This window comes from Plutella xylostella, chromosome 8, assembly GCF_932276165.1.
Source record: "Plutella xylostella chromosome 8, ilPluXylo3.1, whole genome shotgun sequence".
In the NCBI taxonomy this organism is placed as follows: Eukaryota; Metazoa; Arthropoda; class Insecta; order Lepidoptera; family Plutellidae; genus Plutella; species Plutella xylostella.
In genome coordinates, this window is record NC_063988.1 from 10,878,533 (window position 1) to 10,903,267 (window position 24,735).

At 37.4% G+C, this 24,735-nt stretch overlaps 2 protein-coding genes across 2 annotated transcripts in view; both read left to right on the forward strand.

The window, feature by feature from the left end:
- Positions 1–13,237, forward strand: part of LOC105393477 (metabotropic glutamate receptor 2) — a 124,490-nt gene extending 111,253 nt beyond the window's left edge. Inside the window, exons 15-18 of the mRNA XM_048622582.1 lie at positions 5,370–5,521; positions 8,129–8,258; positions 8,577–8,750; positions 13,152–13,237. Of these exons, the coding sequence (XP_048478539.1) occupies positions 5,370–5,521; positions 8,129–8,258; positions 8,577–8,750; positions 13,152–13,237 (542 nt within the window). The remainder of the gene's footprint in view (positions 1–5,369; positions 5,522–8,128; positions 8,259–8,576; positions 8,751–13,151) is intronic.
- A 2,908-nt stretch (positions 13,238–16,145) lies between these two features.
- The window catches only part of LOC105392958 (putative inorganic phosphate cotransporter), a 42,680-nt gene continuing 34,090 nt past the window's right edge, over positions 16,146–24,735 (forward strand). Inside the window, exon 1 of the mRNA XM_011564655.3 lies at positions 16,146–16,383. Coding sequence (XP_011562957.3) covers positions 16,344–16,383 — 40 coding nt within the window. The 5' untranslated portion in view covers positions 16,146–16,343. The remainder of the gene's footprint in view (positions 16,384–24,735) is intronic.

Here is a 24,735-nt window from a genome sequence, read left to right on the forward strand (position 1 = left end):
TCATCGGGGAGTTTAGTCGCTTCGTGATCCGGAGGCTGAGGATAATAAGATGCGGCGCTAGCAACAATAGATTTTGTTTAGTTTTAAAGTTCATGCAATGTATTATGAGTAAACTCTAACTTAATTATATTGTCTGTTGTCTGTACACTGAAAAATGCAATAGAATGGTCGTTAAAAAGCTCTTTTAAAAAGCTTGTTTTGATGCATTATATTTGTATGTTCATTCTACAAATAGATATTTCCAGCCTCTACGTGTTTATACAGTTATACATACATATATAACTCTAGGCAAAAAGCTTAGCTTCCAACCCTAGTAATGTCCTGGCTAAGCGGCCATTACCGCGTGTCGTGTCGGGCGCGGGTCGTGTCGCTCCCGGAATGCGCTCGCTGACAGCTCCGTAATGAATCAATCGCGATCCGACACGAGCCGGCACAGGGGGCTCTCTAGCTTACGAAAAACGAAATTTAGAAGCTCTGCTACGCTAACCATGACTCTATCTTGTTGCATCAAATGTAATGATTGCATGACAGCTCTCGTTCGTTAGTTTGTCAAGCAAGAGTGACCCCGCAGGCACTAGCGCGGCGCTGGCACGTTAGTGCGGAATCCGCTCGGATCAATCTTCCTACGTACTGGATTAAATAGTTGAATGCCATGGCGGACACTAGACTCCAAGCTTTTTAGTCCTTTTTATGATGCTATACCTCAAAATGCAAAACGATAATACCTACCTAGCACCAGATTGTTATCAATTCGCCTGACTTTCTGTCCGTCAATGCATGTGTCTCGGGTCTCGGCAATCTACGGCGGTTTGACGGTTTGTTAGTTCATCAGATCTGTATCCCTTCACACCATAAGGGATATGAATGAATGATATGAAGCCTGGCATCGGTGATGGTGTTCAGCACAGTATGCAGTAGCCCCCGCCCGCGCGGCAGATTGCAATCGCTCGCCTGATCTAACTGGCCGGATTTTATCCGGGTTTCATGTGTCCGGCGAGTGACAAATTACAAATGTGAAAATAATACCTTCGATCAAAGAGACAAATCTGCTACGAGGTTTAAGTTGAATTATTTGTCCGTAAATACCAAGGTTCTCACTATTATACGTGTAAATTGTACATAACACAAGATTTGGACAGAACCATTGGCCCTATTATATTCTACATTTGTACAATGTACATAGTGTAAAGTATATACTTTACAATTCCACAAACTCAACTCAATATGCATTAAGTTAGTCTACTCTAATGTGCTTTGTAACTGGGTTATACGAGCATTATACTATTAGCTGTAGTATACTTCCAATTCATTGGGCTTATTAGTTTATTACGTAAGTAGTCGCAATTACCGTGAGAGCCTCTTCATATTGCACGGAGCGGTGGCGGAGACGGCGGTGATTGCTGATACAACTAGGGTTAAAGGAAGGAAATAAAAACACCGCTTTGACTTGAGAAAGAATCTCAGATACATAAATTTTATAGTATCAGAGCATTGTATACGCTTGTGATTTTAATCCAAACCAGAGCGTATTCCAGTTTGCGTTGCTCAAATAAAAATATAGCCTAACCGTTGCTATATTCAAAATAAGATCGAACGTTCCAAAATTCTGAACTTCTAAGAGCCTTATTGGAAATTTCAAACTCTGCTTTAGTTTACTGTACAGTCAGCAACATTTAAGTGCTAACCACTTGAATTAGGCACTACTGTGTGATACGAACTGAATGCATTTTTCACCCACCTTACTATGTCAAGGTGTGGTCTAATTGTTAAGCTAATAGGCTTCCAATAGGTGGGTCGAGGGTTCGAATCTCTGTGAGCGCTAACTTTTAAAACATAGTTTTATGTTTTGTTTGATAATTATTATAGAATATATTAGACTATCTTCATCATATGAGCAGGAAATAAAATAATAACATAAATTAAAAGAAAAGAATCTTTATTTCATTATACAACCATTGTGTGATACGAACTGAATGTAATTTTAACCCACCTTGCTATATGACGGTTCGGTCTAATCGTTAAGCTAATAGGCTTCCATTAAGTGGGTCCAGGGTTCGAATCCTGTGAGCACTAACTTTTGAGTTTTTGTTTTGATTGTTAACCCTAGAGTGCTCGCGCTATGAGCATTTTGCCGCCCTCAGCAAAGAATGTTTATTATTTTGTGAACTATGCACTCCTCAAGATCCAGCGCCTATGTAGCTGCCCTTTCGGTCTTCTCCTACATGTTACGTAAATTTGGAGAAATTCAGTGCACAGGTTACAGCAGGAAGAGAGAATTGAAGAGAGTGTGTCGCACGGGGCGGCAAAACGCTCACAGCGCGAGCACTCGCGTCAGTAAAATTAAAGTAATTTTTTTTACAATTGCTATGAAATATTGTTGATTTTTCAGTATTTTTTGGTAATATTGATGTAAATATAATGTAGGTATGTATCTATTTCAGTTTACATTTGATTTACGATATAACTTTGTTAATTTACTAACGAGTTAATTTTACGATGAATTTACCTGGAAAAAATAGCTCTGCCCATAACTACACCACGTATAACAATAAAAATTAAATCTTACATACGGACAGTACATAAGTATTTTTTATTGGTCCGGTGGTAGAAGTCTCCCGTTTTGTACAAAAAACACCCTAAAGAAGAGAGGGTACATGCCTATAACTATGTCCATATAAGAAAAATAGCAGATCAAAAAGGGTGCAATACATGAAGAAAGTTACTGCGCAACGAACACTATGTGTTCATGTTTCAGGACTGTATTGCTGAAATAAATGCTGTAGATGACGATAACGTAATTTTTTTTTAATAATTTTGAGATTTGTTGATTTTGTGTGGCCCTAAGACAGAGGCTTACCTAAAAGATCAGAATTTTTCCCAAAGCTATCGTTTAAGCTCATATAATGAACAATTATAATATAAAAACTATAAATATTACTTTTTCTAATACCATATGATACATTTTATTCAAATTTTATACATTTATAAGTTTTCTTAATTATTAGGTGTCCAAAAAATACATTTTAATATGGGCGGCAAAATGCCGCCACGCGAGCACTCGCGTCACAAAAAAAGGCGCGACTACTCTAGGGTTAATTATTATAGGTTATAAATATTTATTAGACTATCTTCATCATATGAGTAGGAAATAAAATAATAACATAAATTAAAAGAAAAAAACTTTATTTCACTAAACAAGTACCTATTATTAGTCTTAGGGTCTGTTTCACAATGTCTGGTTAGTGGCTACCTGACGGATAAAATACATGCTGTCACTCTCTGTTATTATTTTTTAGACAGTGATAGCATGTATTTTATCCGACAGGTAGCGACTAACCAGACATTGTGAAACAGGGGCTTAGTATACAGAATATGAAACAATAGTGTAACATTTTAGACATGGTTATAATATAAATTAACATTTAACTAATGAAGCCATTTAGACATTGTGGAATAACAACAATGAGAACCAACATGTTAAGTACTAAATTTCACAATTTACATCTCATGTTGAATTCTACAATTAAATTATAAATAAACAACAATTTTACTACTACTTATAATTTTACCTAGTTAAGTTATAAGTTTTTCTGTTAAATGTTATTTAGATTATCTATACATTATGATAAAACTTAAATTTCCTTATAAATATAATAAATTATCTTAACAGTATGAACAATTACCTATCTACTACGAATTATTATAAAACAAATATTTTACTACTAATTGATAAATGTTACTCATACTTTAACTGTGGTCCCGTGAAGTACCTATTAAAGGTGTAATTATATAGTTTATAGTGTCCATCATTGTCCATTTCTTCATTGCGATTTGTGCTGTTATCGTGTAGAAGATATTTCTCGCACAATGCAAACAGCAAACAGAATATCATCTTTAAAATTGTGTCTTGTTATGCGTTAATCAATTTATAACAGTTCTTCAGGGCCCATTAAAAGACATCCATCTCCGGTAACCTTTAAAAACAATAATTTGATCATGCTTTAGTGAATAATAATTGTGTATAATTATGTGTAATACATATTATTATATATAGCGTGAAAAGTATGTTCTAATCTATAAGTAGTAAAATATGTATATTATGCCAAAAGAAAATACGAATACGAACCCAATGTTATCCTGGCAATTAACTCAATTAACAATGAATTTGTTAATAAATCCGTTTGACATCGTTACAAATTAATAATGTTGATTATATTATAGGTAAGCAGAAATTAATCAGATGGAACTAACAAAACCCATCTCACTTGTTTTCTCAATGCAACGAAGCATTCTCTTCAAGTCTACGAATTTAATTGAGAAATAAATTCAAAATACCCTCTGCTTTTATTATATTTCATATTGTAAACAATTATGAATACATAGACTATACTTTTGCTAATGAACCGCAACATATTCACTATTTTTCAAACGATGTTAACATTCGCCGTGGCGCAGTGGCTTACGAATGATATGGCCGTGAGAACGAGTCCAGCTAAAACGAATTTTAATTTTGTTTTTCATAATATTATTCTTTAATAATTTCATAGTATTGTTCTATGATAAATGATGGATATAAATAGGAGAATAATAAAATAGTTCTATGTCTGTCTATAGACACGAGCACTACCGAAACATACGTCACACCGACAAATTGGCTTTGCGTTGTTGAATTTCTATTTGAAATGCAGGGGGTCAGGTTATTCTGCACCTGACTGTACCATGTCGCATTGTCCCATATACCTGTTTACATAAGAATAATGGATGTCCCTCCCTTATGGAGGGCTCTAGGTTGTGTCTGCTAATGAAAAGGAGCATGTTCGCAATTAGACAATGAATAGGCTTTGTGCCATCATGGCATCAGCTATGATTGAAACATAGGGGTCGCCCAGCATACCTAGCATGGGGAGCACTATAAATGTTGCTCAATTATATCGCACGGCTTTGCTATCGAAATAGGTTACTCTGTAATTATAGCCTAAGCCTTATGAAATAAAAATAAATAAATAAAGGTGTGCCGCCACTACAATAGAGTTATGCCGTTATACCGTGGGCATCGGACAGATCTCGCGGAAAAAGCGCTTGCAACAAAGTACTGTACTTACACAATTATGTACTTTGTACATATTTATTGTAGTTTTGCGTGAAAACCTGCAATAACATTTACTCACTGAGCTCCCTCGACACAAGACTCCATGTTATTGTAGGTATCTAAAGTCTCAAGGGAAGAGTCAGGTAAAAAAGTACAGTTTTTTTCTTGAATTTATGTTTCACGCTCACCAGATTCTAATGTTTTTGTATCAGGCTAAAGACTCAGGCATACATTTTACTAATTTTTAATCTGTATCCTCAATGAATGTATTCTTCCCCAGGGTTCACGATGTACACGACGTGCGTGATCTGGCTGGCGTTCGTGCCGCTGTACTTCGGCACCGCGTCGCACGTCCCGCTGCGCGTCACCAGCATGGCCGTCACCATCTCCCTCTCCGCCTCCGTCACTCTCGTGTGCCTCTTCTCCCCCAAGGTTAGTGCTGTCTCTGTCACACTCACAGTCACCATCTCCCTCTGCGCCTCTGTCACTCTCGTGTGCCTCTTTTTCCCCCAAGGTTAGTGCTGTCTCTGTCACACTCACAGTCACCATCTCCCTCTCCGCCTCCGTCACTCTCGTGTGCCTCTTCTCCCCCAGGGTTAGTGCTGTCTCTGTCACACTCACAGTCACCATCTCCCTCTCCGCCTCCGTCACTCTCGTGTGCCTCTTCTCCCCCAAGGTTAGTGCTGTCTCTGTCACACTCACAGTCACCATCTCCCTCTCCGCCTCCGTCACTCTCGTGTGCCTCTTCTCCCCCAAGGTTAGTGCTGTCTCTGTCACACTCACAGTCACCATCTCCCTCTCCGCCTCCGTCACTCTCGTGTGCCTCTTCTCCCCCAAGGTTAGTGCTGTCTCTGTCACACTCACAGTCACCATCTCCCTCTCCGCCTCCGTCACTCTCGTGTGCCTCTTCTCCCCCAAGGTTAGTGCTGTCTCTGTCACACTCACAGTCACCATCTCCCTCTCCGCCTCCGTCACTCTCGTGTGCCTCTTCTCCCCCAAGGTTAGTGCTGTCTCTGTCACACTCACAGTCACCATCTCCCTCTCCGCCTCCGTCACTCTCGTGTACCTCTTCTCCCCCAAGGTTATTCCTGTCTCTGTCACACTCACAGTCACCATCTCCCTCTCCGCCTCCGTCACTCTCGTGTGCCTCTTCTCCCCCAAGGTTAGTGCTGTCTCTGTCACACTCACAGTCACCATCTCCCTCTCCGCCTCCGTCACTCTCGTGTGCCTCTTCTCCCCCAAGGTTAGTGCTGTCTCTGTCACACTCACAGTCACCATCTCCCTCTCCGCCTCCGTCACTCTCGTGTGCCTCTTCTCCCCCAAGGTTAGTGCTGTCTCTGTCACACTCACAGTCACCATCTCCCTCTCCGCCTCCGTCACTCTCGTGTGCCTCTTCTCCCCCAAGGTTAGTGCTGTCTCTGTCACACTCACAGTCACCATCTCCCTCTCCGCCTCCGTCACTCTCGTGTGCCTCTTCTCCCCCAAGGTTAGTGCTGTCTCTGTCACACTCACAGTCACCATCTCCCTCTCCGCCTCCGTCACTCTCGTGTACCTCTTCTCCCCCAAGGTTAGTGCCGTCTCTGTCACACTCACAGTCACCATCTCCCTCTCCGCCTCCGTCACTCTCGTGTACCTCTTCTCCCCCAAGTTCCCTCTCCACCTCTGCCGCTTATCCGTTTCTTCTTCCGTAATGATATTTATTTTCAATACAACATTGTAAAACCTTTACTTAATTTAAAACAAAAAACAGTTCATTTTATAAGTTTTCCACAAGAAGTCGAGTTCCAGAAGGTTTATAATTCGTAATTACTATAATTACAGAAAGTCGGGTAGTCGTAACTCAAATATCCTTGCCGTTGAAGCATAATTTACATAAATGTCGGAGCTTGACATGAAAAGCTTGCCGCTTCACCTAAAATTCAAGTTCCAAGTATAAACAAGAGAGCTTTCCTACCTTGTACACTGCATGTTGTATGAGACTGTTGGCAAACATATTGCGAGCTTTACATATGCAATGAACTCTACTTGTTAGTACCTCCTGCTTTATTGACGGCTACCGGTTTCTAATACTAAGTCTTCAATGCACCGAACACTATTATTTATTCCATATAGCTAAGTAGAACCGAACTCTCACCGAACCTTTTCAAATTACGACCCAACTCACGTAAAACCGAATGTTTTCTTCACAACACCTGCCAAGTAGGCGATGGGTAGAAAAACCTCACATTCATCACATCGTCCTAACAAGGTTTTACCTGTTGTAGTGGGTAATAGCCGAATCGCATGCGGGGGTGCGAGGGTTGAATGCCTGAAAGTCACAAAGGATCTTTTATCCCTTGAACTGTTTCATACGTGGCCTATTACGCTAAAACAACTCAGTAGGCTCGTTAAAACAAGAGAGTGAAGCATTCCATTCATCGAGCTCAATAATTAATTGACGCAATGAATTCTATCGTATTGTGAATTTCGTTCATTAATTCAATTAATTTGAGCAAGTAAGCAAATTTACGCGACGTCATTGGAAGTACAAAATTAGGTGACCCGAGCGTTTTAGAGCCATTTGTGCGGAATGGGGAGAGGCTGTTGGTTCACAACTCATTAGCTGTTTGTTGAGAATAAAGAAGGGAACTCATTGCAATAATCATCTTGAATTTTTTATCTCGCAAAAAATGTGCTTTGCTGAAATAAACGACTGTTCAGTTTCAGTATTTGTCTTCAACGTGTCTTCTAAAATTTTCCTTCTTTCTTTTACAATATTATTTTGTTCATTGTGTTGAGTATAATGTATAATACCCCTCCAGTGATAGACAGGTAGCCGTACGTGTTTGCTTGAAGAAGGCCGAAGAAAGAGATTATTATTATTATATGATGCTCCTTGGAAATTTCTAAGTACAGCAGTGGTCCATTACAGACTGATGATGATGTGGATGATCCATCAAATACCGCGTCAAAGACGCTTTTAACCTGATTTTAACATTATGTAACTACTAATAGAGATACAGTATAAATATAGGTATAACACTGCTACATCTCCTACAGTTGTACATAATCCTGATCCGGCCGGAGCGCAACGTGCGGCAGAGCATCATGCCGGTGCGCTACAGCCGCAAGCCCCCCGCGCCCCTCGCCGCGCCCCCCGCGCCCGCGCCCCTCACCGCCCTGAGGCAGAGTAAGTACTAGCCTAGTGTTCGGGTTTACTACAAAAATGTAAGACAGGATTCAACAATGTGGGCTCTGAAATGCCTTGTAAATCTGACAATTATACCACTTTACCATATTATATTATTTTGGTCATATATGTTGAGACTAATAATTGTTATTACAAATGCTTGTCTACTGATTGGAGTTTAGAGCATAGTCATAGATGAACATAAACTCATCTTGTAGCTATGTTATGAATTAGCAACTAAAAACAGATTGCTTTCTTATATTGTATTATTGAATTATGTATTTACAAAATGTGTTCAACGCTATGATGATGTTACAGAAATCTGCGTCGATAAGGAGACACAGACGGAGGATGACGATAATGATGACCAGGTCGCGAATGGAAAGACATGCCGAATGACTGAAGTCAACGAACACAACAAACTAGACGAAAATAGCGTTAAAGAAAATAAAATACCAGTAGATAACAAAGCTAGTGAATCTAAATCTCAATGTAATAATAATATTAAGAATATAGCCAATTGTGAAAAACAAATTATTATAATGAAGAATAACACTAATATCGTCACGTTATAGCAAAAACATGTGTCTTCGGTGTCACTGGAGGAGGTGAATGACCCCAGGGGTGGGCAACTTAGTGTTAAGAAAAAAAGTTGTTCTTGTAGACATAAGGAACGCAAACCTGTTGTAGTGTAAGTAGATAATTCAAAATGTATATGAAATTGATGATAACGAAATCAGCTTATCATAATTTCAATGGTGTGACTCATTTCAAATGACTAATTTATTAATAATGATGTTACTGATGATAGGTAGTATAGGCAATATACTTTACTTAAACCTCAATAGTGTAAATAAATATAGATTTATTACATTCTCTTGATTAAATGTACATTTTAACTTGTACTTACTAGAAATATCTAACTTGTTCCTTATAAAATGTATATAAAATCATATTTATATCGTTAAAAATATTTGAAGTAGGTATGAAAATATTACTTGCCAATAAAAATAATGTGTATAATTTTGTAAAATTCTTTAAACCGGTGCCATTTGAGTTCCTTTGAGTCGGTGAGCGGCGGCCGCGGCTGGCAACTCCCGGCAATCAGCCTGTTCATTCATGTTATGTTGAAAGGGTTTTAGAAATAAAGCTACTAAATATTTCTCTTCCTATTTAGAAAATTCTTTATTTGAATTTCTATGATTCTTTGGACAGAAATACTTAATTATTTATTTTATTTTCAATCATTATTGTAGACAATTTACATATTTTCCATGTATCCTGTATAAATATTATGGACTTATAATTTTATTATGAAAATTTAAATGTAAATTATTATTTTTTAATGCACCAAGTTACTTTTAACATTTTGTCTCCTACATTATTATGTTTTTGAACGAAAACTTAATGATTTATTAGCATCAAATTAGCTAATCGACCTATTTTAAACCAACCTCGTGACATGAAAATATTTAAAATTGTAGTCTATTCTGATTGTAAATATGAACTATAACGAAGACATAAGAGTGATACTTTCATGTAAGTAAATAATATAGGGTAACGTAACGTACCTAGGGACATTTTCGACTACCCCAACTTTGAATGAAGCTATCGCAGCGTACAACTAAGATATTAATGTGAAATTTTCTTTATTCGGTAGGATATATAATCTATTATCACTAGTATTTGTGCTTAAGCTATAGTGTGGCCAGATTTTATTAAATTAAGATAAAAGTAAAAATGCTTGTTTTGACCCAAGGTACGTTACACGTTTGTACCTTGGGACACTGTTTCCTATAGCTTTTTACTATGGAAAATGCAAACTTCTAAATAACGCCTTATATCTCTGTTCTTATTTATTTACTGTATCTCTCTTCTGTCTAGTTTCACTCTGGCACTAATAAGAACAGAGAAATAAGGCGTTATTTAGATGTTTGCATTTTAAATAGTACAAAGCCATAGGAAACAGTGTCCCAAGGTACAAATTTAATCGTGTCCCAAGGTACAAAAAAGCAATATTTATCCAAAATTTAAATATCTTTATTTTTAATTAATAGGAATCTTTCAGATAATTGCCATGCCATAAAATTAAATAACTGAAAAGTTATACGTGACATCCATGTCTTTATTTTGAGCATGCCTCAATGAGATAAAGCAACACAAAAAACTATACAAAAGCTACTTTTGACTCCAAAAAACTTCATACTGTCTTCACCACACACTAGATGCTGGTATGATCACGAGACTCACTAGTTTTGCCAAGCGAGTAAAATACTATGCCTAGGGTAGAATTTTAATGTGTTTATTTAGCCGGTTTTTAAAATACAATCAATGTCCCGAGGTACAAGCGTCCCAAGGTACGTTACGTTACCCTACTGATCTAATATTAGAAAATAATGACTTTTCCATAAGTTTAAGGTGAATATAATATTAATATTATGTATTGCATATTTATTAAAAATGAAATAGTATATGAAGGGCAAATGCACCTGAGCCAAGACAGTAAGCAAAAAGGTATGAATATAAAGAAGTTTACAAATGAAAAAAATCTAAAGATACCTGGCACCTGCTGAAACCTGGCGTATGATTGGTGACCTGCTGTATGATGATGATGATGATGATGATGAAGAGGAGTGAGGAGACTATTGCAGCGAAATTATTGGTTGTGATATCTTAATAATAACTCCCACAAAAGTACTTGTTTTAAGTTTATTTTTAATATTTAAGAACTTATTTACGTACCTAATCTATTTTTATAATAGGATTAAAAAATCCTTTAAAAAAACACACTTGCATGTGCCTAGATTTATTTGCATAGACATTAGCTTAAAGTTCCTTCGTGCAACTCAGTAATTGTCTGAAACATTTTCAGCGCCAATTGTATTAAAAACGTCATGTTGGATTTGTGTCCCGAGTGAACAGAACGTGTACAAATGAAAATAAATTAATTGTTCAGTGAAGATTCCGGAAGTGGCTCCGACAGTAAAATCGGATTAGCTTCCGGTTTCTCGGTAGCGGATCATCTGACGAGACAGGCGGAGGAGACTCGAAGACTATTTAAGAAAACACAATACACAGAATTTGTTACTTTGTTTCCTAAATAAATTAGGTTGCCTGTAAGGGATCGCTCCTAGCGATAAGTTCGCCTATTGAGCATTGTTTCTAGTATTTATAGACTCTATTATATATTTTATTGTAAGTCTGATCATCGATCAGGTAATCACCTTTCAGTTACAAAATTTAAATATAGGTACCTACTGTAAAATTTAATTGCTCATATGTAATGAAAGTCCAATTGAACAAGATGACTTGCCTCTTTTAATATATATATATATTTTTTATAGCAAATACCTACCTTATTGAAATGAAAAATTGTAAAATCTGTACACGTTCAAGTAGTTACTTAACTTAACGGTGGTTAGGTACCTATTTATGTAAAATACTTTAATTTGTAAGTACCTCCTTTAGGCTAAGTAAATTGTAAATATTCCCGATTTGTCTTACTGTCTTTTGCAAGCCCTTCCTATAATATTGTGCTTATGTAAGAAATCATTTACAAAATAAAATGTGTTGTTATTAATCGGCTTTTAATAACTTACGTTTCCTGTCCAATGTTGATGAAACTAAATTATATACAGGGGGCAGTTTTATAAGTGTACATCTATAGGTCAATAAAAATACAGACAAAACACAGATAAAATTCATAATAAGTATATAAAATCAATGAGAATCAATCCCAGAGAATGGGAGAAGATCGTAGCGCAAAAAGAGCCTACATGGGCCGTCCCAGGTACCGCTGGAGTGACGCGGTGGAGGCGGACCTGCGCGAGCTACAAGTCGTAGACTGGCGGGAGACTGCACTGGACCGTCAGAAGTGGCGATCTCTTGTATCGGAGGCCAAGACTCACTTTGGGTCGCTGAGCCAGCGGAGTAAGTAAGTAAGTATATAAAATCAATAATTAATTTTGTTTTGTCTTCGTCAGTACTGCTCACGTTAAATAGCGCCTGTCTGTCAAAAATACGTACCTCCTTATCGAAATGAGGAAATGAAATTCAATCTAAGAAAGCTACCGGAGATGTGAATAATTTCCTACATTATTTTATTGATTTTTCCTTAGAACAGTGAATACGAAACTTCAGATTGACACCCACTCTGCATATTTCAGATATCATTACCAATCTTATTGTTTGCATACTCTCGAACCTGCAATAAATTCTAATAAGTTTTGAAACATAGGTACCTCCATGTCAGTTTACAAGAAAAAAAATACAGTAGGTATATCTAAAAATAATGATGATACATAAGTCCATTCAATTGCAGATCATGCTAACATCCCCTCACCTCTTCATGTTATCGTGAGCCACTGAGTTCTGGTGAAATTGAAAAATCCCGTCCAAAATATAGAATGTGGAGAATGTCCCTGGCAGCTGTGAGATGGAGGGCCATTCTGCTCGCTCGGGGCGCCCACACATCCCTCGACCACCTCGACATCTAGAGGGTTATTCTATGCTGACGAAAAACGAACGAACGAACGATGACGCGACGTCGCGTCGTGCAATCGACACATTTAATAGGTACCTACAACCAGATAGAGCTGTACTTAGTGCAGCGATCCGAAACTTTGGAAAAGTAAATCTGCCTTACTACATAACTCCTACTCTATCTGGATGTTTAAAACGTGCCGATTTACTGACAAATTCTCGTTCATTCGTTCAGTCGTCGAGTTAGAGATTGAACCTAAAGGTTGGTACAGGTGAAGGTAAACCATAGGGGTTTACCTACTGATTGGTTCACAAACCCCTGCATACACATGAGGTATTATTAACTTAGTGATTCCACTTGGATTGCGGAAGCACATCCGTAATATCAACAACAATCAACATATTTCATAGACGAGGAAAAGCGCCTCGTGAAGGAAAACTCCAAGATATTAGGCCGGTCCTCATTACCGAGCTATCCGAGAATAAATCAGATGTGAATAATTTGTATCTTTATCACGTTACGGGGCCAAGTCTACCGTGCAGTTGGTGGCTGATGCGGGATAATGGACCTTGCTGCGTGGTCATAGGGCCGTGGCTGGCGAGGGTTCGCTAGAGTCGCGTTATCCTGTTCGTGAAGCGAGGTGTTTGTTTACATTACGAGCGGGAAGGAAATCCTTCACTTCCGGAACATTTTTGCAATGAAAATGATGTGAGAGGTCTTCATGTAAAACTCACGCAGGATAATGTGTATAAATGAGATAAGGTTTTACGGTGATGAAAATGAATGTTTTTTTTTTCAGTTGTAAGTATTAAGGTTACACGGAGGTGAGTTACATCTGGATATTAATTAATGATGTTAAAGTAGGTAGTTTCTTACATTATATTATCAACTACCTGACGAGTAGTAAATAGGGGAGTATTTTTTACGACAAAAGGATTTTTTAAATGCATGCGCATTGTACTACTTAAGTAAACTAAACTACTAATCGCTCGCACAATTTAAACATGTCCAGCACATAGAACCATACATGGGCAAAACTTCAGTAACATTATTGACTTTCCTTTCAGTAGAGTAAATTTTATGAAATATTGTAAGTAAGTACCATTTCCATGTCACAAACGTGTACACTGTACGTAATGAAGCTGACCGTACGTATAACAACTATTGCGGTTTACTAATAAATAGTGTAGGTGAAGTTGGTAGTAAATTTTTAATTAAAATTACACACTGGCTTTAATTAAAATGTTGATGACCCTTGAAGATGCAACAGGAAATTATAAATTGTAGATGCAATAAATTATAACAGGATACTCATTCATTTAAACTATCATTACATTATAATATTTACACGGAATGACCTATTTCATTGAAACCTACTAGTACCTACATATAACTGCGACTAACTAATGAATGTTTTGCATGTTGTGATGGGGATGCGATTGCGTACAACAAAGAGATTCCTCGATTGACGTATCAACTAGGTACATACAACTGATCTGACTGGCTAATCTTTTCACCATGATGACTTACCGTAGTTCAGCTTTAGTATTATAAATTATCATTGACACGCTAAGAAGATGCGAGCTATATTTGGTGACAATAACTAGGGACTAAGGTTTGTCACTGTGCTGAGGTGCGATCACAGGATTCGATACTATTTTCGATACTACACAAACATAATTATGGAACAATCAAATGTCACTTTTGGAACTAACAAATCCATCATACATTTTGACAGTGACAGTTGACGATACGCAACGTAAACGGAAGTTTCTGAAACTTATACTCGCCCAACTGAAAACATTATAGCCAGGCAGATTTGACAGTGGCTGACTCACTGTCGTATCTTAAGGTTATTACAGTTGATACACCGTCCTAGGAGGCTCTTTAAAAGCAACCTTACCAAAACTGACTTTTAAATAAGTACCTACTTAACTATGTTAAAGTCATACAATTAAAAAAGTAGATACACATTAAAAGCTGTCAAGCAGATTATTATTTATCTTTGAACTTTTATCAACTGTAATAAATTCAACTTGTTAAACAATGTATTATACAGGATGGAGTAAAGAAGAGTGCGTGGTCTACAGCATCCTATTCATGGGGTTGTCTGTTTAAGGTTGTAAACATATTTTTAATACATTATATATTATTTAAAAAGTATCTTTCTATATTATTTTAATTTAAGCTTATGATTAATATGAACCAACAAAAATTGTACAGTCAGTTTATACATGGGTACAGGAACTTTCCTCATCCAGCCGTTGAGGTCCGGTCCAGTGAGACAAAAGTGTCCCACATTTACTTATAATGAAAACTGAATAAAACATACTGTATATAGGCAAAAGTGATAAAATCATTTAATTGCTCAGTTAATTTTTACACTTTATTTTATAAGTTTTATAACAGAGAGCAGCTTATCGGTCAATTCAGAAGATTATACAATAATATTATTGTTCTGCTATCGCGAGTGAAGAGTAATCTGTGTTTCGGGATATTCGGGTACTTCTACTTAATATATTGTCGCGATAAAAAATAATAAGTACCTACACTAAGTGAACTGATGAATTTTATCCTTATTACAATACGTATTCCGAAGATACCCAATATTAATTTGGAAGTACTTAAATTATAATCTCTTATAGGTAATTTTATTATTTTGTTGTTCAGAATGGCTGCTGCATAATTTTATGAGAAGTTATAACAAGACGATATCCGATCGAAGATTCTCGGATAGTATAATTTTCCACATAAAACAATAAAGTTTATAGCCTATAATTTGAAGTGTGACATAAAGGAGCAAGTTCACCCGACGTCCTGGCAGTCACGACTCGTGGAATCAGCAGCCTGTGAAGTGGGGATTCTTCAGGATCACGATTCTAGAGCAATTCCTATAAAAATATTAACGGTGACACAAAATTACACTCTCATAGCTTAAATATTACACAGTATAAGTACCTCTAGCATCAAGTATAGAATGGTATTTTTTCAAACCACGAAGAGCTAAGAAATTATACCTACTATAATAATGATTATGTACCTATGGCTTTGTAGTGTACAGCGATAGTACAGTCACAGTCATCACTTCTGGAAGTTCTATTCCACTGGACTGTGCCCGGTGCCGGAGGGTCTCCACGCGACCGCTCCACCCATCACTCAGATCAGATCCAAGTTTATTTTTGGATCGAAAGCTGACCCTTAGCCGAGCGTTACACTTCAAGTCAAACAACTGATAACGGCGCAATCGAATAAGTGGCTTATCTCGCGGCCCATAATGATCATGTTTACTTTCAAGTGTTGTCGATATCCAATTAAAATGGTGAATTGGTGCGGTAGATGTAACCTCCAGCCTCTAGGCGGGTGTGATAGGCGAGCGCGCTATGTCCATATATACCGGCGGGCCGGCGGCGCGCGTCCAGTGGCATTGCCTTCGCGCGCTCAATCACTTCCTATCATCGACACCTCTATATTATCGATCTCCTGGACTGGGCTCTAGGCGGGTAGTCCAGTCAGTGTCGGCGGGTAGTCCAGGTGTGGGACTGTGCGTGGTGGACCGGGTGGTAGTGCATGGGTACTGGACACGAGTGGAGTGAGCGAGCGCGATGACGGCCGATATTGACGTGGATGCGGGGAAGACGCCCGGTATGATCATCATGTTTTTTTTCCCCATGGTATAGGTACTTAGTTGTATTTTGTATAGAAAGTTAAACAAAAGCTTACTTTATCAACAGCAGGTGCAATCATAATAATTACATTGGTACAAAATGAAAATAATAAACTTCGTGAATAATCAGTTAATTCATCAATAATTATACTGATTTAGAATTACAATAAAAGTAATTTTGTATACTAATTAAAATAGATTGAATAATGAATGAGGCAGTCAGCGAGCGAGGAACGTTCTCTCACTGCGCGTATTATTTGAGGCTGCATTTTATTTGTCGTCAAGGTCGATACATACACATAATGTACTATGTACTGTACATAATATTATAATAGGTACATAGCCTGTTTGCCGCCACCGTCTCTACACCTCCATATACCTACCTGCAGCATCCACATTAATGTGCATTTAATGATCTGGCTCTTGTAATGAGACAAAATTTATAATTTTATCGCTGCGCTGCAAATTATATTTCGATAATCTATCTATTGAATGTATCCAATAATAATGATAATACCGTTTTTGTTAATAAAATATTGAAGGCAGATTTTGCCATTTAAATTTCCAACGTCCAATTGAATATATTTCTATGCTTTTATCCTGCTGTTCAGGGGTTAAAAGACAAAAAAAACACCACTTTTATATTCATTCATGCAGTATAACCTGTTTGCTACCGAAGCGCGGGTCATTCCAAGACACAATACAATTCCATTGCGATTTCCCGGCAACTATAACAACGATTAAAATTAATAACAATAAACCATTTAAGTACTTACCTATTTGTAGAGTCTAGTAATGATTACGTTTTTCATGGGCTCTACAAATTCAAAAGTACTTGGCAATGAACTTGTAGTGATGTATGTTCGTGTTGATGAATTGTCGATACAATTCTCACGACTCCCATTCACACGTTGAAGTCGTAGGAGGGCTGACGAACGAGAGTTGTCGTGCAATCGGCACGTTTAATACAACGAAACAGAGTCGTACTCGTAGCTTGCGCATCATCGCTCCGAAACTTCGTTCTTCGTTATATATAGTGAACCCCCTGATCATAGTTGCAACGTTTAGCTACTTAATACTAGTGTTCACAATGCAACATACACAACTACAATTCTACTTTTAAAAAATTGGGATGCTCTTAATGCCTAACCTTAGTACCTACTTATCTATTTTAATAAAATTGTACAATTTATATAGATACTTATTGGTCCAGACAATCATAGTAAATGCTTGGTAAAGTATGTTAAAGAAAATATAAGATTATAATATGAATAAGAATATTATTATTATTATTATTTAATCCTTTATTGCACGAATATAAAAATAAGTGTACAAAGGGTGGACTTAATGCTACAAGCATTTTCTACCAGTCAACCCACAGGAGGTGCAAGAAAATTTTATTATAAGGTGTGCAAAAAGAAAACAACACTATTACTACAAAATTAAAACAAGTCACTTAATAATAATTACCAAATATAATATAAAATACGTAACTACATAAAATATAAGTTATGAATATATAAATAAGCATAATATAAATGATATATACCTATATATATATTAAAAAATAAAATAAAAATAAATATATATATAAATATTATATAACAATAATTAATTTAGAGGTTCAGGAAAGAGCTATCAACTCTACGAATATAATATCAATAATTATATGACTAGTCAATAGACTAGACTCTACACATATTTACTAGACATAAACAAAACAACCATTATTGTAAATACAGTGCAAAGATCCACTTGAAATATACTAAAACAATCTAATGATTAAATTTATCACGTTTTATGAATTATCTCTCAGGTACATTTCAACATAATATCATACAACACTTATAATTTTGTATTTTTATACATATAAACTTGAAAAAAATGCTTTTCAACTTTATTTTTGCATTTCATAATAGAGATATACTTTACTTATAAAAGTTCATACGCGTATTTAAAAACACGTCAGTTACGTTTTAGAAATAAAAAACGATTGTCTATTATAAAATGTACCTAATTAGTACAAAAAAAGTTAGGAAGTAACAAAAAAAAGATTCTTAAACTCAGAAGCATCTTCCTAAAAATGAAGACTAAAAAACCTTTTCATGAAACAATTTCGTCACAGCTACACTAATTAATTGTATTTCTGGTTGTCTGCAGTTTTTGTTTCATCCAATCGGAAGCGACTTGGCAATGTAATAAAATAGCTTGATGACTTAAGTTGTAAATATATTTTGGCCTTTAGAGTTTTCAAGAAATAATTAAACTTTCCATGTCTTAGCTAGGTGGCGTTTCGATAACGAACGAAGCTTTAAGGCTGATTGTGACATGAACAATGTTTAGTTTACAGCTTTAGTACGGGACAGATTGTCTCAGCTCCAGATATAAAAAGAAACACGATGATAAGAACAAATGAATGAATGGTTGGTGGAACAGACGCACACAATCAGCAGTTTGCGGCTAAATGAAACCGGCGATGGGTGTACAGATTGCATTGTCGTAAAACTTATCCGGCTTTCGGCAAATTTTACTGCGTCGTAAAAAACTGGTCATAATATCTGCGACGAGCTGCGCACCGCGCCCAACATCTAAAGTCTCTAAACGCAAATGATTTCACAGAGTTGAAAAACCTTGCACTTCTGTGTCGTAGATGCGTATGGGCAATTAAATATAAAGAATTTTATTCCATTAGGTATCTATGTATATAAAGAGTAAAGTTGTTTTAAGCAGCAGTTACTTTTCAAAATACAGGTAGACACAAATAATTATGTACCCTATAATGTAGGTAGTAGTAGGTAGTAGGTATGAGCTTTTTAAATTCATATATTTATTTATATTCATATACTAAAATGTATATACCAATCTTACCTTTAGTTCAAATGACGCAAGTAAAGCTGAATGTATCCCGTGAATGGCGATGCGACAACATTATAGCATCATTCAATGGAACATTAACACCATTGCATTGACGACGGAAGACGTGGTCACGACTGGAACCGCGACCAGCGTGCTTTAAACTGATTTTAAATGGTTTTATTAATTATTAGGGAACATCAGGTTGTGAGCATGATTACCTACTAATAATTTAAACTTCTGATTTTTGGGAAATCAAATAAATTTTACGATGTTTTGTTAAATTCTTTATAAAACAGTGCATATGAATTATCAAATATGAGACTTACAACCTACGTTTCCCATTCAAGTAACAACAAAGAAAAATTGTAAGTCCTAAAACAAACTTTCACTGATCATGAAAACCCACTCGTTCTATTATTAATGTAGTACGCAGTAGCAGCAGACTGTGAAGATTACCTCAAGGAAATTGATGAAAAACAATATCTCCTTAACACAATGGATAGATAACAAAGAGGAAACATGATCGGGGCCTATTACGAGATTGTAATAATAATTCATCATTAAGGCAATTGACGGAGGAACAAAGCAAGTATGGAGCGGAAAGAAATTAATATTCAGGCGAAAAATTTCACAGGGACTTAACAATTCTAAAAGGGATCCCCTGAGCACCTTTACACACTTTAAGTCCGCTAAATGAGCTTGTTCTTGGAAGTCAGTTTGGGCTCGAGTGTTGACTCTCGGAAGTCCCGGGTTCAAACCACAAGCAAAATATGTCGCCGGCCCGACACACCTTTGATGAAACTTTCACGAAGGGATTTGCTTACAAGGTCTTCATTTAAAATTTAAAGTTTTCTTTGTATTATGTTTCCTGACTAAAATAGATATGTATTGCTACCTTTAGAAGGTGTTTAAGCTTTCAGTGATATCGATTCTGAAGGCGGAAATTTTAAATTTAGAGACGTCAAAACCTTAATTTCTTTGTTTAAAATTCGACTCTATGATTGTTTCCGTAAATGTCATTTTATGCTAGCAATTTTTTTAGTTTGACAGCGTTAAAATTAGAATTTCTGCCTTCAGAATCAATATCAGTGAATTAATAGTACCTTGATTGTTAAGTGTACATAATTATATTTCGTCGCTTCATTCTTCAGATATAATATACCAGGTAGTCCCTTTAACCTACAGGCAACATCGCACGTTCTTTAAAGAGTAACTAATCGACACTCGATTTAAAAAATAAAACTGCTTTTCCGGTTCCGCTCCTCGTCCGAGTGTCACCTTTGACAGTTCGTCATTCCTTTTTCGTGCGAGGCAACAGACGCACGCGCTCCCGCAAAAATGCCGAAGCGCAGTGCTCAAGAAAAGTTAGAACGTTACGAAAGAAAAATACGAAAGATACAGGAAAGACAGAAGAGTAATACTGAGAAGAATCGACGTCGAATAGCACGATCTATAGTTTCTTCGGACGATGAAATTAACGAAGGTTAGTAAAGTGTTATTTTTTATATAGAAAAGTGCTAATTTCAAGTGTTAAAGTGAAATATCTATTATAAAATCGGGATTGTTTTCGAAGCAATTGCGATAACATAATCATCTGCGAGATGATTATGGGTCATGCATGACCAATCAGTACAAATACGTGAAACCTAAAATAGGTATGCACGTTCCGTACACGTCGTAATATGAGCGAAACATAAATTTGTCCTTAATTTTTTCGAACAATATCGATCTACCCTCAAGTTATTACATTGGAAAAAATAATTAAAAATGAACTTATTTTGTCTTTTAAGATGCTGGCACGGTTCAAATTGAACCTGAAACTGGCCTAGCTGATCAGTGGGAAGACGAGCATCCCCCAGCGGCAGCCCCCGCCTCACTTGAGAGCGCGGAGCCCGCACTGGACGCGGAGCCTGCGCAGGCCATGCCGTCGCCCGCGGGCGCCCCGAACGAGGCCGCCCCCCTCGCCGCCGCCGTCCAGATCCCCGACGTGATGCCCGAGGCGACCCACAACGCTGTAGACTCTGTCCCCAGCTGCATGGATCTGGATCCGGAATTGATGTCAGCGCTAGGGGCTACTACGTCCGACACAGCTGAGTTTGGTGAAAATATCCATAGTAGCCTAGCCAATCTCTGGACCCCTTTGTTAAAGAAGGGATTGCAAAAAGAAGAAAAGGACAATTTATTAAAAAATTACCTCGTGCCTGCTAATTGCAAATTACTACAAGCGCCTAAGCTGAATGCAGAAATTTCCGCAGCCGTATCTGAGGTAGTAAGAGGACGCGACAAGAAACTTATTGCTTTCCAACAACAACTTGGGACGGCTACCGCAGCAGTAAACAAGGCGATGAATACTTTGCTTACGTCCGATGATAAAATATCAGCCCTTAGATATTTGAGCGATAGCTGCCGCATCCTGGCTGACTTACATCACTTATTCTCAAAAGACAGAATAAAACTAATAACCCCAAGCCTAGAAAAGAATTTTCTACATGTAATCCAGGACACGGAACGCGACGAGAATCTCTTCGGCGCGACACTGGGAGATAAAATTAAAGCCAGTAAAGCTATCGAGAAGCAGGGCTCTCAAATAAGGAAAGTTGCAACGAGTCAGAAGATGAACACTCCGCAAGCATCTTCCAGTCGTCCTGCCCCTTCGGGAAACTGGTCAGGACCTCCTCGTTACTCGTCCAACAGGGGGGGGGGCGAGGAGGCCAGAGGAAGGCGACGTCGACGCGCGGCCGCACCTACCCCCCGGCTCACCCGCCAGCGAGGAGCTACAACCAACCGAAGACTCGTGCACAGCCTCCTCAGTAGCACAGGTACACGCTGGCAGAATTAAACTTTATATTAATTGCTGGTCCAACATTACAAATAACAAAGTTGTTCTATCATGGACTGACCAGGGATATTCTATCCCATTCAGCTCAGAGGTCACACAGCATACAATACCAGCCCTTTCCAGTCTGTCCTCAACAGAAAGTCAGGAAATGTCTTGTGCTATAAATAAGTTACTTGAATTAGGAGCCATAAACCGATGTAAGCCAACGAAAAATCAATTTATATCTAGAACTTTTCTAGCACCGAAATCCAACGGTGGGAAAAGATTTATCTTAAACCTCAAACCCCTCAATAAATTTGTTTCAAAATTACATTTCAAGATGGAGGATTATAGAACCGCCGCGAAACTTATTCCACGGGGCGGATTCCTAGCTACCATAGATTTAAAGGAAGCCTATCTATTGGTGCCTATATCCCCGTCAGCTCGGAGATTTTTAAGATTTCATTACAAAGCTCCTAATTCAAGTAGTGTTTATACATATGAGTTTACAGCTATGCCCTATGGCCTGTCGGTAGCACCCAGGGTTTTTACTAAAATCATGAAGGAGGTAATAACCTACCTCCGTAAACGCGGTTTTAAGTCGGTGATCTACCTCGATGACATATTGTGCGTGGGAGACACATATGATGAGTGTTTACACAACGTACATGAGACGATTAAATTATTACAATGTTTAGGTTTCATAGTAAATTATGAAAAAAGTTCTTTGATCCCCTCGCAAATATGCAAATTCTTAGGTTTCATATATAATACCAAAGACCTATCTATTTCATTGCCAATCGAAAAGCGTAATCATTTAGTGCAGATAGTCAGGAAGTTCATTAGCTCACAAACATACACTATTAGAGAATTTGCTCAATTAATCGGTGGTCTGATCGCAGCCTGTCCGGCAGTAAAATATGGTTATTTACCTATACACAAAAATATTAGAAAGACAGAAATTCCTAGAATTACAACAAAATAACAATAACTATGATGCCAAAATTAACCGTTCAACTGCTCACAATACCACAGTTTATACTAACTCCATACCGTCTATACTATCTTTTCTAACAGAACAGTTCAGTAAAGGTTGTTCATATGGCTCTCTCAATAGTCACCGGTCAGCATTGTCCTTATTTTTAAATGATAAAATTGGTTCAGACGACAGCATAAAGCGATTATTAAAGGGAGCTTATAAGCTCAAACCAAGTCTTCCTAAATACACGTCCACTTGGGACCCACAAATAGTACTCAATTTTGTTTCAAATTGGTATCCAAATTTAGAATTAAGATTAGAAGACATTACAAAGAAACTTGCTATTCTATTGGCACTTACTACAGCACATAGGGTGCAAACATTATCTTTAATAAAAATTGAGAATATTTCAATAACTGGTAACGGTGTAAAGATAGCCATAATGGACATAATTAAAACCTCATGTCCGGGTCGGGATCAACCTACTTTGTACCTACCCTTTTTCAAGGACAACTTAAAAATATGCCCTGCTTCAACCCTCAACGATTATATTTTTGTTACCAAAAATATGAGGGCTTCGAATGTGGGAAACCTGTTCTTGACCCTTAAATCACCACATAAGGCAGCTACAGCGCAGACCATCAGCCGCTGGATCAAACAGGTATTGTCAGAGAGCGGCGTAGACGTAGGCACTTATAGCGCTCACAGCACGCGACACGCGGCCACGTCGGCTGCGCTCGCCGCTGGTGTAAGTGTCGATACGATTAGGAAAACGGCAGGCTGGACCAGCTCATCAACAGCATTCGCTCGTTTCTACAATAGGCCTATTATAGACGAAAGCGGCTTTGCCAAGGCAGTTGTTTTGCCAAATTAATTAAGACCCTATAAGGCTCGATGATTGTAAATAATTTGATTTAGCTTACGAATTATTATTATACATAGTTGCGTAAATCATAAACTGATTGTTGATGTTAATTAAGGGACTAGTCCTTGTTTGTTTTGTTATGATTGTAAAATAAAAGTTTTCTACTTTATAAAAACACATGTGTTATTTTATTATTATTTACATAATAAGCAAGCATCCTAATTCCCTGTATCTCTCTAGTTAGGACACAAAACTTTATCTCTGAATATCTACCTGGTATATTATATCTGAAGAATGAAGCGACGAAATATAATAGATGATCAAACGAACTTCTAAAGCGAAGTTCGATCATTATTATATGAGTCGCTTCATTCGAAGATATAAGGAACCCCCCAACCCATTCTGTAAATCACAAGACACATTGTGATTACAGCCCTAATGAAAGTTTTGTGATATAAAAAGGTCTAAAGAAAATGACGAACTGTCAAAGGTGACACTCGGACGAGGAGCGGAACCGGAAAAGCAGTTTTATTTTTTAAATCGAGTATCGATTAGTTACTCTTTAAAGAACGTGCTATGTTGCCTGTAGGTTAAAGGGACTACCTGGTATATTATATCTTCGAATGAAGCGACTCATATAATAATGATCGAACTTCGCTTTAGAAGTTCGTTTGATCATCTATAATACTATTATCTATTTGGAAAAGTTTGGAATCAGAATACAGTCCGTTAACAATGTAACAACCTGTCATGCTACACTCACGAGCAGTGAAAAAGTTCTAGTGACATTATGAAACGTCAATGGCAGGTGG